Source organism: Populus alba, chromosome 3 (assembly GCF_005239225.2).
Source record: "Populus alba chromosome 3, ASM523922v2, whole genome shotgun sequence".
NCBI classification, from domain to species: Eukaryota; Viridiplantae; Streptophyta; class Magnoliopsida; order Malpighiales; family Salicaceae; genus Populus; species Populus alba.
In genome coordinates this window covers 3,902,597-3,917,052 of record NC_133286.1, presented here as the reverse complement: position 1 = coordinate 3,917,052, position 14,456 = coordinate 3,902,597, and the positions used below count along the sequence as shown (strand labels likewise).

Genomic DNA, 14,456 nt, shown 5'->3' with positions numbered 1-14,456 from the left:
AATATGTGTGACTCATGTTCATAACAAGTTGGCTTAAATATAAATCATAATCCTTATGAAAATAGAATTACTAAATAAATTAAATAATTCAATTTATTTTAAAAAATTAAAAATTAATTGATTTATATTTGAAGATCAAGTATAATGTCCAGTAACATGTCATGATCCTCCAAATATTGGAATATGGTTTAATGTGGCCTTCCATTAACTAGTTTTTCAGTGTAATTATTATTTATTCATGAAGAATGTTTTAATTTAGATATTATAACATACAGTGTGTTTGCTCTGTTAAATCATATTTATTCTTGTCGCACCCTCGCGGCGGAGCGCGGCGTCGCGGCGACTCGATTGATTTTAGGTTTTTTTTTTTTTTTTTGTGAAGGAGTCGCCACCTAGTATTTTGGTCACTAGGAACCCTAATTGGTCTTTCAGAGATTCTAAAGCAAGGGACTGGTTCCGTAAAGGGAAGGTATTAGCACCCCTAGTACGCCCTACCTAAGGTAAACTGCTTGGTGTTTGGTTTGCTCTATAATTGCTATGGTGTTAGTGTTTTCTAATCCCATCAATTTTTCTAGGTTTGATTCAAATAAAATTTATTTGGATAGAAATCCAAGGAGATTCCATGGGCTTTGAAATCTCAGTTTTCCCTTTAGTATTTCAAGAGTTTGCGACTCGTAAATCGCAAGGAAATGGGACAAAAAAAAAATTAGAAATCTAGGGCGCTACAACAAAACCTATATTTTTTATATTTATTACTTTCACAGCTCGTAAACCGTGAAGTAAAAAGAATTTTGAAATGTTTTTGATTATAATCAAGGCTTCTTTCACGAACGTGTGCGGATTTATTACTCCCAATAATATTTTGGATATTCGTCCTTTAAGGATTTCTTTATCCAAACATTAGCGGTGAATAATAGATTAAATCCCCCCCAAAATAAGATTTTTATATTTTTTTTGAAATATTGGCCAATACCCTTTGGAGTTTTACAAACATGTTGTAAAATCCAAAAAATGCAAGAAAATAATTCTTTTGTTGTGTTTACGAAATCCATGCGAAAACATCTTTTTCGAAACTTCCAATATTTTTTATACATATATAAAAAGGAATTCAAAACATGTTAGGGTATTGGCCGTATGCAACACACAAGCAAACTTTTTAAATTCTTCATCGAAACACATAGCATCACAATTAAACGTAAACACCAAAATGGGGAGTAGCAAACCATCATTCATATTATAAGAACGACAAGAAACTTGAAATAATTCGTAACAAAAATCATTCAAAGCCAAATCAACTTAAGATTCTGTACATTGGAAAGGACTAAACATGTATGGATGAGGGAGCCAAAGTTTTGAAACTGAAATTTTTACATTGAACTCCTATTGCATATAACCATGACTTAATTAATGACCTATTTCTTTTTAACAATCCAAGAAAAAAAGTAAATTACCATGCTAGTTTCATACAACAAAAAAAAAAAACTTGGGACGGCATGCTTTTATAACACATATATATCATAGACTAGAAGCAAAAACTTGGCCGGCTATTTCAATAAAATGGAAGGACATGAATAGAAAAGGGAGGTGCTGATGAAGAGAACAAACAAACCCCTTCCCCGGTTCCTTAATTCTGTCATGCTAGTTTCATACAAAAAAAAGAGAAAAGGCTTGGGACGACATGCTTTTATAACACATACATAACATAGACTATGAAAACAAAGCAAAACCTGGCCGGCTATTTCAATAAAAATGGAAGAAACACAAACAGAAAAAGGAGCTGCTGATGAAGAAAACAACAGCCCCCTTCCCCGGTTCCTTAATTCTGTCATGCTACTTTCATAAAAAAAAAGAAAAGGCTTGGGACGGCATGCTTTTATAACACATATATAACATTGACTATGAAAACAAAGCAAGACCTGGTCGGCTATTTCAATAAAAATGGAAAGAACATGAATAGAAAAGGGAGCTGCTGATGAAGAAAACAACAGCCCCCTTCCCCGGTTCCTTAACTTTGAACATAGTGAAGGACAGGAGATAAAAAAGAAACACCAAAGGCTAGCCCAAAGCTTAAACAGTCACCTATCTAGAGCTCAAAATCACGGCAGGAACAACACAAAAGCAAACGGGCATTATACAGTCTAAAATGTGGCAACGAATGTGCAAAAACAAGAAAAAAACGAAACAGATACAAAAGACTTAAAGGCAGCAAAGGAGGAGAAAATTAAGACTTACCTGCAGGTCCCGCTGGAAAGGTTTGCTGCAACAACTGGAATAAAACAACAAATACACGTTGCTGTCAAAGTTTAAAAACAAAACCCCCTCTCCGTCTTGTCTCTTCTTCTCTCACGGTGACTCTGTCTCTTTTTCTCTCACGGTGACACCAGAATGCAAGCAAGAAAATTCTCTCTATTCTGCGTTTTTTTACTCTCTTTCGGCTCTCTTTTTGGCTCCCCTTTTTTGCTGCCCCCGTTAGGTCATTAGAGGGGCTTATATATAGTCTAAAATGTCTCCATTTAAGAAGGATTCAATGCATTAATCCTAGGACGTAAATCCCTACTGATTTGCAGTAACAAAAATGCAAAAGGAAACTGCAATATTCTGACTTTATGCTGGCTCTTTACGTCTGATTTCTTTCTAGTTTTAGAGGAGGGTGTGGCTGTTTTCTTTCCTTCCATAGGGCCAGCTGCTCCCTTTGACATGAGGCCAGAAAAAACGTGGTTGCAGCTCCCAAAACCAGACATGATGATAAAGGAAAAACAGCAAGAATTTGCAGCGAAAAAGGAAAGAAAATCAACTGGATGGTGCAGCTGCAAGGTCTCATTTTCCTTATTGGTGTGGAAAAAATCCTATCATTTATGATGATCCATCCTCCCTCTCCAGCTTTCAATATCCTTCTTCAATTCAATCCCTCATTTTAAAACTTTTCGATTCAGTCCTTGGTCCAAAAAAAAATCCTTCGAATCAGCCCCGCGAACTTGGGCTATATCCTTCCCGCGGCAGAATTTTCTGCCTTCACGTTAGATATTCAAATGGGAATATCTTGAGCTTCTGGTATCGGAATCAAGTGATTCAAAAGCCCAAATTCATCTACACATCGAGGACTACAACTTTAATGAAAAAGTCGAAGTGAGATAAAATCGTTTTACAGAACAGAATCTAACAGTAATCTAGTTGGTCAAAAGGGATCTCCAGGTCTAACTCAAAAACTGACGAATGCCGAGAATCCTGATATGACTGAGAGTATGAAATAAGAACAAAAATCACAAAAACTAGGCCAAAAATAGAGTTTTTTTTAGTGCAGACTCGAGTCAATATCCTTCTCACAGCAGAATTCTCTGCCTTCACGTTAGATATTCAAACAGGAATATCTTGAGCTTCTGATATGGAAATCAAGCGATTCAAAAGTCCAAATTGATCTACACATCGAGGACTACAACTTTAATGAAGAAGTCGAAGTGAGATAAAATCGTTTTACAGAACAGAATCTAACAGTAATCTAGTTGGTCAAAAGGGATCTCCAGGTCTAACTCAAAAACTGACGAATGCCGAGAATCCTGATATGACTGAGAGTATGAAATAAGAACAAAAATCACAAAAACTAGGCCAAAAATAGAGTTTTTTTTAGTGCAGACTCGAGTCAATATCCTTCTCGCAGCAGAATTCTCTGCCTTCACGTTAGATATTCAAACAAGAATATTTTGAGCTTCTGATATGGAAATCAAGCGATTCAAAAGTCCAAATTTATCTACGCGTCCAGGACTACATTTTTTATGAAGGAGTCGAAGTGAGATAAAATCGTTTTAGAGAACAGAATCTGGCAGTAATCTAGTTGGTCAAAAAGGTTCTTGATCCGACAATGTTGAGCATCCAAATCTGACTGAGAAACTGCTCTAAGAACAATGATCCCTAGGACCTATTAAAGGTGTACGTCAATTTTTCAATATGTAATGAGTGACAGAATATACCCAGGATGGTCAGATATCGTACGAAACTGAGTCAGAATCAGAGCCTAAGTTGGAACAAAAAATTGCGACAGTAGCATAAACATTTTTTTTAGTGCAAATTCTGAGGGATTTATTCAACCTTAAAGACCAGATAAAAAGGAACGAATTTAGCATTATGACGACTCCTGATCAACCTAAGAAAACCTGATGATTTTGGTAGTAAAGGGGAAGGCTAAAAAAAGCAGAAACAGCTCCAACAAGGTTTTGAAAAAATATATTTCTTATGTGCTTTGGTCAATCTTCTGGCGAACATGAGCTAAACTCCTACACTCTATTCAAAAGAGGTATACACCGTCTCTAGCACGTGGGGGTCCAAAAATGAGTAACAACAGATGCCCCCTCTTTACAATGCTTACGAAGCAAAATTCCTTTTTGCATAGTAAGCTTGTAAAGAAGAAAAAAAAAAGTTCTTCCTTGCTTGCTGAGAAGTTCTTCCTTGCTTGCTGAGAAGTTCTTCCTTGCTTGCTGAGTGATCCACTCATCTAAGGACTTCATTTATTTAAATTTTTTTTTTTAAAAAAGAAAATGATCTCGTTGTCATGGGTAATCTGTCTTTTTTAAAAAAAAAAAAGAAGAAAATTTGGTCTATTTTCAGGGGCAACCTGCCCACACACACTCAAACCTGGTCTATTTTCAAGGGCGACCTGCCCACATATGCGCACTGGTCTATTTTCACGGGCGACCTGCCTTTTTTTGATTGGGTTAACCTAAGATCCCATCTGGCGATCTCTTCTAACTCGAAGCAAAGTCGGTGTGTAACTTGGTCAACCTGAAATCCCATCTGGCGATTCCCTTTAACCAAAGCTAGACTATGTGGTATGGTTGGGTTAACCTGAGATCCCATCTGGCGATCTCCTTTAACCACAACCAATACAAAAATGTGTGTGTGGTCTCATTATGATGGGTGACCTACCCGAATGGAAAAAAGGGAAGAGTGGTCTCATTCTTATGGGTGACCTACCCAGGTGAAGAATGGCCTCATTATAATGGGTGACCTACCCGGGTAAAAAAAAAAAAAAAAAAAAATAGAGAATGGTCTCATTCTAACGGGTGACCTACCCAGGTAAAAAAAATGAAGAATGGTCTCATTCTAATGGGTGACCTACCCAAAAAAAAAATGATGGTCTCATTGTGATGGGTGACCTACCCAAGTGGAAAGGGGGAAGAGTGGTCTCATTCTTATAGGTGACCTACCCAGGGGGAAGAATGGCCTCATTATAATGGGTGACCTACCCAGGTAAGAAAAAGATGGAGAATGGTCTCATTCTAATGGGTGACCTACCCAGAGAAAAAAAATGATGGTCTCATTGTGATGGGTGACCTACCCAAGTGGAAAGGGGGAAGAGTGGTCTCATTCTTATAGGTGACCTACCCAAGGGAAAGAATGGCCTCATTATAATGGGTGACCTACCCAGGTAAGAAAAAGATGGAGAATGGTCTCATTCTAATGGGTGACCTACCCAGAGAAAAAAAAAATGATGGTCTCATTGTGATGGGTGACCTACCCAAGTGGCAAGGGGGAAGAGTGGTCTCATTCTTATGGGTGACCTACCCAGGGGAAAGAATGGCCTCATTATAATGGGTGACCTACCCAGGTAAGAAAAAGATGGAGAATGGTCTCATTCTAATGGGTGACCTACCCAGAGAAAAAAAATGATGGTCTCATTGTGATGGGTGACCTACCCAAGTGGCAAGGGGGAAGAGTGGTCTCATTCTTATGGGTGACCTACCCAGGGGAAAGAATGGCCTCATTATAATGGGTGACCTACCCAGTAAGAAAAAAGATGGAGAATGGTCTCATTCTAATGGGTGACCTACCCAAGTGGAAAATGGTTTTATAATGGACGACCTATCTGTTTTGAAATTTGAAAAGGATTTTAAAAGGGGTCTCAATATCTGGAGATCATCCCCTTTTAAGGATATATATATATATATATATATATATATATATATAGAAAAACTCCACGCTTCATATTCTTTTCTGTAGCTACGTTTGACTTGAGATTCTGTCTCTTTAGTGATTCCCAAAAACTTGGAACTAATTTGGCTTTTGTCCCACCTTTCCTGCCAGGTTAGTGTTATGACAATATAGCATGCATGTTTGTGTTACCTGTCTTTGGAAACATAAGTCCCCCTTTCGTTGTAAACTTCTTCGAGCTCTTGTTTCCATTTGTTTATTCAACCTTTTATCTTGAACTGGAATATGCTCCGCACACTATACTTCATATCCTCTTGGTGAAGAGATCTCTGGTTTCTTATGGGGCCCTTTCTTGCTCCACTGAGTATTGTCCTTTATTATAATTTTAAAAAGAAAACTTAAAAGTTTTGGTTTTGTTCATGAAAACTGCAACCTTCAATGCAATTAGCAATTCTCATAAAAAATTCAGAAGTTTTTATGATGATACCCTTTTTTTGCTTTGGTTCAATATGGACCTCTATGTGCATTTTCTTTCCCCCAGTGTGGTGTGGAATACTTGTTGGTTTTAAAATTGGTTTGGTTCCCTTCAATTTGAGAATTGATGGAGTCGTTTCCTTAGTAATGCTAAATAAAAAAATTTGTTTAAGTAAAATATTTCAAATGCTAGGAGATCATGCGCTTTATGAAAAAGAAAAAAAGTTTTTTTTTTACATAGAGAATTCATGGCCAAACTTTATTTTATTGATTGGGAAATTACAAAATACATCAAGCGTAATATTTTCTTACAGAATCAGAATTCACGGGCCTAACTAGATCTTCTCCATCTATTCTAGATAACAACAAAGCTCCTCCCGAGAATGCTTTCTTCACCACGTAAGGCCCCTCATAGTTAGGCGCCCATTTACTCTGATCTTCTCCAGGTAAAGGCAATATTTTCTTCAGTACAAGATCTCCTTCGTGGAATCCTCGAGGTCGAACCTTCTTGTCATATGATTTGGCCATCCTTCTTTGGTAGAGTTGATGATGACAGATTGCGGCTATCCTCTTTTCACTTATCAGATTCAGTTGTTCATATCTAACTTTTGCCCATTCTACCTCTTCCAGCTTAGAGTCTAACAGTACTCTCAATGATGGGATTTCCACTTCTAAAGGCATCACCGCCTCCATTCCATATACCAACATGTACGGGGTGGCTCCGGTTGAGGTTCGAACTGCGGTGCGATATGCATGAAGGGCAAATGGCAACATCTCATGCCAATCCTTATAGGTGACTACCATCTTCTGAATAATCTTTTTGACATTCTTGTTAGCAGCTTCTACAGCACCATTCATCTTTGGTCTATATGGCGAAGAATTGGAATGCTTAATTTTCCATTTAGTGCAGAGCTCTATTATCATCTTGCCGTTGAAATTCTGGGCATTATCAGTTATAATCTTTTCTGGTGGACCATACCGACATATCAAATCTCTCTCAATAAATTTCTTCACCACTTTTTGCGTCACAAATGACCCAGCTTCTACCCATTTTGTGAAGTAGTCGATAGCCACAAGAATAAACCTATGACCATTACTGGCTTTTGGGTTTACAGGTCCTATCACATCAATTCCCCACATCGTGAAGGGCCATAGAGATGTCAAGTTAAACAGAGGAGCTGGAGGGGCATTGATTTTGTCACTGTATACTTGGCACTTATGACATTTTCGGACATAGTCGATGCAATCCTTCTCTAATGTCATCCAGAAGTACCCGGCTCTTTGTATCTTCCTAGCCATCACTTGTCCACTAGCATGGGTTGAGCAAATCCCTTCATGGACTTCCCGTAACGTGTTTTTTGCCTCAAATTCATCCAAACATCTCAACAAAGTCCCGTCAGATGATTTCTTATACAAAATCTCCCCATCAAGATAAAAATCCATTGCCAACCTCCTCAAGGTCTTCTTATCGATTTTGGATGCCCCCATGGAATATGCATGGTTTTGGATGAAATTCTTGATATCATAATACCAAGGGTTTCCATCCACTTCTCTTTCGACTGAGCAGCAATGAGCCGGGTTATTTCTGATATTGATGTGTACTGGTTGTACCTTGTGCCCAAAGTCTATCTTGGCCATAGATGCTAGTGTGGCCAAAGCATCTGCAAACTGGTTTCCTTCCCTTCCTAGATGGGTGAACTCTATTTCCTCAAATTCTCTAGCCAGCTTAGATAGGTATTCTTGGTAAGGCCTTAACTTCTCTTCCTTGGTTTGCCATTCTCCTTTTACTTGGCAAATGATCAACATTGAGTCTCCATACACATCTATCTTTTTTATGTTCATCTCTAATGCAGCCTCTAAACCAAGAATGCAAGCTTCATACTCAGCCGTGTTGTTGGTGCACCCGAACTGCAGCTTAATTGAAACCGGATACTGCTTCTTATTAGGAGAGATTATCACTGCACCTGCTCCGTTACCACATACATTTACAGCACCATCAAAGTACATAACCCACCAATCTGATTTCTCTTCCTCGATTGCAAGCACATCTTCATCGGGAAAGTCAAAGTTTAACGACTCATAATCTTCCATAGCATGGTCAGCCAGGTGATCGGCAATAACACTCCCTTTCACGACTTTCCTTGTCATATATACTATATCATACTCAGCCAATAGAACTTGCCATCTTGCAATTCAGCTAGATAGATAGGGCTTTTCACAAATGTACCTCAATGGGTCTAATTTGGAAATTAACCATGTAGTGTGATACAACATATACTGACGTAATCTCTTTGTAGCCCATGTTAGTGCACAACACAGCTTCTCAATCACAGTATACCTAGACTCACATTCCGTGAACTTCTTGCTTAGGTAATAAATGGCCCTTTCCTTCCTTCCGGTTTCATCATGTTGCCCAAGCACACATCCCATTGCCGTTTCAGTTACTGTTAGGTACAATATCAATGGCCTTTCTGGTACAGGAGGAACAAGCAGAGGTGGATTTAGCAAGTATTGCTTGATTTTCTCAAAAGCCTCATCACACTCTTCATTCCATATTCCAGGGTTCTTCTTCCTTAACAAACGAAAGATCGGGTCACAAGTCGTGGTTAATTGGGATATAAACCGAGCAATGTAATTCAACCTTCCTAAGAAACCTCTCTCCTCCTTCTCAGTCTTGGGGGGTGGCATAGATTGAATAGCCTTTACTTTTTCAGGATCCACTTCTATCCCTTTGTCACTCACCACAAATCCCAACAACTTACCGGATTTCACCCCGAATGAACACTTTGCTGGGTTAAGCCTCAACTTATATTTCCTTAGCCTTTCAAATAATTTCTTCAATATTTGGACATGATTCTCTCCTTTTTTAGATTTAGCAATCATGTCATCCACGTACACTTCAATCTCTTTGTGCATCATATCGTGAAACAAAGTCACCATAGCCCTTTGGTAGGTGGCCCCAGCATTCTTTAAACCAAATGGCATGACTTTGTAGCAAAAGGTTCCCCATGGTGTTACAAAAGTTGTCTTCTCCTTATCCTCTTGTGCCATTTTTATCTGATTGTAGCCTGAAAACCCATCCATGAAGGAATATGTGGAGCTGCGTGCTGCATTATCAACTAACATATCTATGTGTGGTAAAGGGAAATTATCTTTAGGGCTAGCCCGGTTTAAGTCCCTAAAGTCCACACAAACTCTAATTTTACCTTCCTTTTTGGGTACCACCACTATGTTTGACACCTATTGTGGATACTTGACTACCTCCAAAAAACCAGCGTTCCATTGTTTTTCAATTTCTGCCTTTACTTTGATTAAGATCTCCGGATGAGTTCTCCTTAACTTCTGCTTAATCGGCTTGCATCCTTCCACCAGTGGTATCCTATGTACTACGATATCCATATCCAAACCAGGCATATCCTCGTAGGACCAGGCAAAGACATCTACATAATCTCGAAGCAGTGCAATCAACTCTTTCTTCTCTTCGTGTGTGATCAAAGTCCCTATTTTCAGCTCTCGCTTGATTTTTTCATTACCTACATTTATGGTTTCCAGTTCCTCTTTACCGGGCCTCCAAGCTTGTTCGTGCTGTTCTATTAATTTTGTGAATTCCCATATGTTTTTCTCCTCCCATTCCTCATCTTCTATAGCTACTATGTATTCTTTAAAGTTTGGCCATTCATTCTCAATGTAAAGTGCAGGTGTTGTTGTGGAGGATCCACTTTCAGGGTTCCTGAAAGCGGAAAGTGATGTGTAAATGCATAGTAAGACATCAAGATGAATTTTGAAAATGCATGATCTCATTAAAAGCAAAAGATTGGCTCAAAAACAAAATAAAATCCAGTTGACATCTTGAGCCTCGATTGTCAATGAATAAAAACAAAACAAAACAGAAAAGGCAAACACCATAGATAAAATTATAATCCAACAATCATTATTGATTACATTTTAAAAACCAATGGAGCTTCTTGGGTCTCCCAATTCTGGAACTTCTCTCCTTCGGCTAGCTTTCGAACAAAATTCTTGACGGTGACTTCTTCCAAAGTGTGGATGGTTAATTGTGGCAGCTCTTCATCCCTTTTTTCGGATTCAATTTTCTCAGCAATGTCCTTCACTTGATTTTCCTCCAGAGTGTTTATGTTCATTGAAAAAAACTTCTGAAGGAGGTTTCCATGTCCCTTATCAGGTTGCATCACATATGCGGCCTTTGGAAACGAAATCCTGATTGGAGGGATGGCTAAGCTTTCTTCTTCAGGCTTCCTTCCTTCAATCCTAGCCATTCTCTTCTCCCTTCTTGCACCAGCAGCTCGCTTGTAATCCTCCTTCTTGGGCTTATATCCAAGCCCAAACCTCTGTTCTGCAGCTTTCAGTTTGATTATATCCATCCATTCAAGCCTTCCTTTCTCAATGTCATATGGGAAAAGAATCTTGTGTTTCAAAAAGCTTTTAGCCGCCATTTTGGTGGCCTCTGAGATTTCTGGCTTCCTCACCACAGTATTCTCGGGCACCCACTCGGTATTCACAACCTCAAATGCATGAAGGTTTCCATCCTTACAATCTTCAGCTTCAATGAATGGAACCGCCACATTTCTTACCATAGATATAGTCTCCTCAGCCTTAACAGTAACCAGAACACCATTGGCAATGTACTTCAAACATTGGTGTAGCGAGGAGGTGACAGCTCCCGCGGAATGTATCCATGGCCTTCCTAACAACATACTATAGGAAGGATGGATATCCATCACTTGAAGGGTTACTAGAAAGACTTGTGGACCCACAGCTAGTTCGACCTCAATTGTCCCTATCACTTGCCTTGGTGAGCCATCGTATGCTCTAGCCGTCATCACACTGGGTTGCATGTGTGAGGGATCTACCGGCATTTCATCCAGCATATGCCTTGGTAACACATTAAGGGCTGAGCCGTTATCGATGAGAACCTTACCGATGAGACAATCTTTGCATCGGACCGTGACATACAAAGGCTTGTTATGTCCCGTTCCTTCAGCGTCAAGTTCATCTTCCGTGAAATATAAGTAGTTGGCAGCATGGATCCTTCCTACTAGATGCTCCATAGTCTTTTGTTCAATATCTTGGGGTACGTAGGCCTCATTCATTACTTTTTGCAAAGCATTACGATGCGGCTCGGAATTGAGTATTAATGACATGATGGAGATCTTGGCAGGGGTCTTCTTTAACTGATCCACTATACAGTACTCACTATGCTTCATCAATTTCAGGAACTCGTTTGTTTCTTCCTCAGTCACAGGTTTATTCACCTCAAACTCTTTATCGAGGTCCAACACCTCCTTGCCCTTAGCCTTTCTTTGTTTCTCTAGTTCTTCAGGTGTGAAACAACGACCACTCCGAGTTAGCCCACTTATCTCAGTTCGGAATAGTGGCAAAGGAGTTTCAATATTCGAGGTATAACCATAATCTCCAGGCATCACTCCATAGTCTACTTTGTTTGCATATGAGGGCTTAGTTAATACCAATTTTGAGAACCCATTAGCTGTTGATTGGATTCTACATTTCTCTCGATTCTCTATCATCTCTATCTCTTCATTGTCATTTACGGCCTCAATCCTTAACTCTCATAGAGTTAGCATTCTTGCAACCTTTTGATGAAATTCAATGCATTCATCAATGTGATGCCCTTTCTTTTTATGAAAGGGGCAAAAGTTGCTTTCCCGATTGCAGCATTCAGTTGATTTTTTCAAATGTCCAGACTGTACCAACATAAAGTATAGTTTTGTCATGGTCACTTTTAACACCCTCTCTTTGCTACCAATCTCCATGGTATTCACTCCACCACTACTAGCGACATGTTTGGGTAAAGGGTTTGAATTCACATTAGGCGAATCCTCGAAAGTGACCCATCCAACTCTGATCAGTTGCAACACCTTTCTTTTAAAAGCAAAGCAAGCCTCAATGCTATGACCCGCATGACCAGCATGGTATTCACAAGTCACCTCGGGGTTGTACCAGGTAGGGAAAGGTGGTTGCATAGGTGGTACGGGTAGGGGAGCTATCTGCCCAATACTCAACAGCTTGGCATACAACTCTTTTAAGGTTATTGGTAAAGGTGGTAATTGTTCTTCTGATGGTCGGTTGTCTCTTCTTTGGTAATTGCTTTGGTTATTTGCTGGGAATTTTGTTTGATTGGGTTGGTTTGGGATGGAGGGTTTGGCAAAATTGATACTGGTGACTTGGGTGGTAGGTGTTTGGTAGTTTTTGCTTCTCCCTTCTAGGTTATTCAACTCATTTTCTTTCTTCTTCCCAATGAAACCTCTCTTCTCTATAGGTTCTGCAATTCTCCCACTTCGGATTCCTTGTTCAATCCTCTCAGCAATGCGCACAACATCATAGAAATGTTGTGCTGAACTACCCATAAGGTGTTCATAGTATGGAGCCCTAAAAGTATTAGCAAACAGTGTCACCATCTCCGTCTCTATTAGTGGAGGTTGTACATTGATAGCTTGGTCACGCCACCTTTAAGCATAAACCCTCACGGACTCTTGAGTTCCTTTCTCCATGGTAATCAGACTGGTCCTATCAGGAGCAATCTCAAGATTAAACTTGTATTGCTTTAAGAAAGCATCTGCCAGGTCCGTCCACTTCTTGATCCTAATGTTGTCTAGCCTCATATACCAACTGAGGGCCGATCCTGTCAGGCTATCCTAGAAGAAGTAAATTAACATTTTATCATCGTGGATAACTTCTGCCATTTTGTTATAGTAGTAACGGAGATGGGTCTTTGGGCATTCCATCCCGGTATACTTAACAAACTCTGGCACTCTGAACTTCTTTGGAATAACAATGTTAGGCACCAAACATACTTTAGCGGCCCTAATTGGGTCAAATAAATCATTTCCTTCAATTGCCCTTAACCTCTCTTCTAGTGCAGTCCACTTATCATACCCTTCATGATTAGAGAATTTGACGTCACGTGGATCCTCGTTTGTTAAATCCATTGTAATAGGGATTTGGATGGGTCGAGTGGGATTAGGATGCTGCTTATTTGGTGTATTTGCCCCCATGTTTATAGGTGCGACAGGAATTTGAGCTGCTGCTGGTGCTTCATTAGGTTGAGTAGACGTTCCCTCTCCATCTCTGGCTCTCAACATTTGCTCTAACATACTGGTTAGGTGCGCCACATCATTCCAAACTCCTTCAAGTTCTCTTTGGTACTGAGCTTCTGGTTGTGACCTTTCTTCATTTTCCATTCTTTTTCTTTGTCAAGTGTTATGGATTCTAGCAGGGGGACCTATGTTTCTTAATCTGCAGATGCGTGCATAGATGTATGAGAAAAATGCATGATTGTGATAAGAATGCTTTGTTCATTAGGTATGGATGCAGCCTTCTTGTGAATGAATAATAGCCACCACATTATAAGCACAGTTTCTCTTGTCACATTGCTTTGATAGGAGTTCTGCCTTTCGAGTCGTTTGCTTGAATCATATTCACCAAGAGACAGATTTTGCATAAAAAGATGGGTCAACGCCCTTTTCATTAATGCTTGATAAATTTATTACATTTAGAAATAAAAAGAAATACAACATGTTAATCCCTTTCATCCATAAACTCTTTAGCCAAAGGTAAGAAGGCAAAGCCGCGGTTCTCAATCTTCCCTAGAAAGGCATCGGTTTCAGCTAGGCTTCGACGATAGCGAATGATGTCTCCTCCCACATTCCGTGCATTGATTCTAATAATTCGAGCATGTGCAGCAGCTTCGTCCATTTGCTCATCTGTCTTGGTCATCTTTTCTATGAGCAACATGTTGGTTCTGTTCAAAGCAGTGTTGTTGGCGTCGATTTGATCCTTGTGTTTTTCCATTGCTACTAGCTTCTCGTCTAAATACTTCACCTTTTAACGCTCTTTGTCAAGTTTTATCCTCATAACTTTTATCTCATTCTTCTTAAACGCTAACTCTGCTTCAACATCCTCGAAACCTCTCTTTTTAATTTCTTTTGCAATCCCCATCGAACGGCTTTCTAACTCCATATATTTCTTGTTCAAATCCTCATACTTCCCAATCCTATCCATCAGTTCGAACTGCACTTGTG

The 14,456-nt window shown here is 39.4% G+C and overlaps 1 protein-coding gene across 1 annotated transcript; it reads right to left on the bottom strand.

The window, feature by feature from the left end:
- Nucleotides 1-2,079: 2,079 nt before the first annotated feature.
- Nucleotides 2,080-13,616, bottom strand: LOC140955411 (uncharacterized). The gene is made up of 10 exons (XM_073408151.1): nt 13,230-13,616; nt 12,907-13,070; nt 12,126-12,804; nt 10,384-11,981; nt 9,658-10,126; nt 8,675-8,910; nt 8,272-8,581; nt 7,411-7,758; nt 2,233-2,266; nt 2,080-2,138 (listed from the first exon to the last, which is right to left on the bottom strand). Exons 1-10 carry the CDS (start codon nt 13,614-13,616, stop codon nt 2,080-2,082), a joined length of 4,284 nt encoding a protein of 1,427 aa, XP_073264252.1.
- Nucleotides 13,617-14,456: the final 840 nt, after the last annotated feature.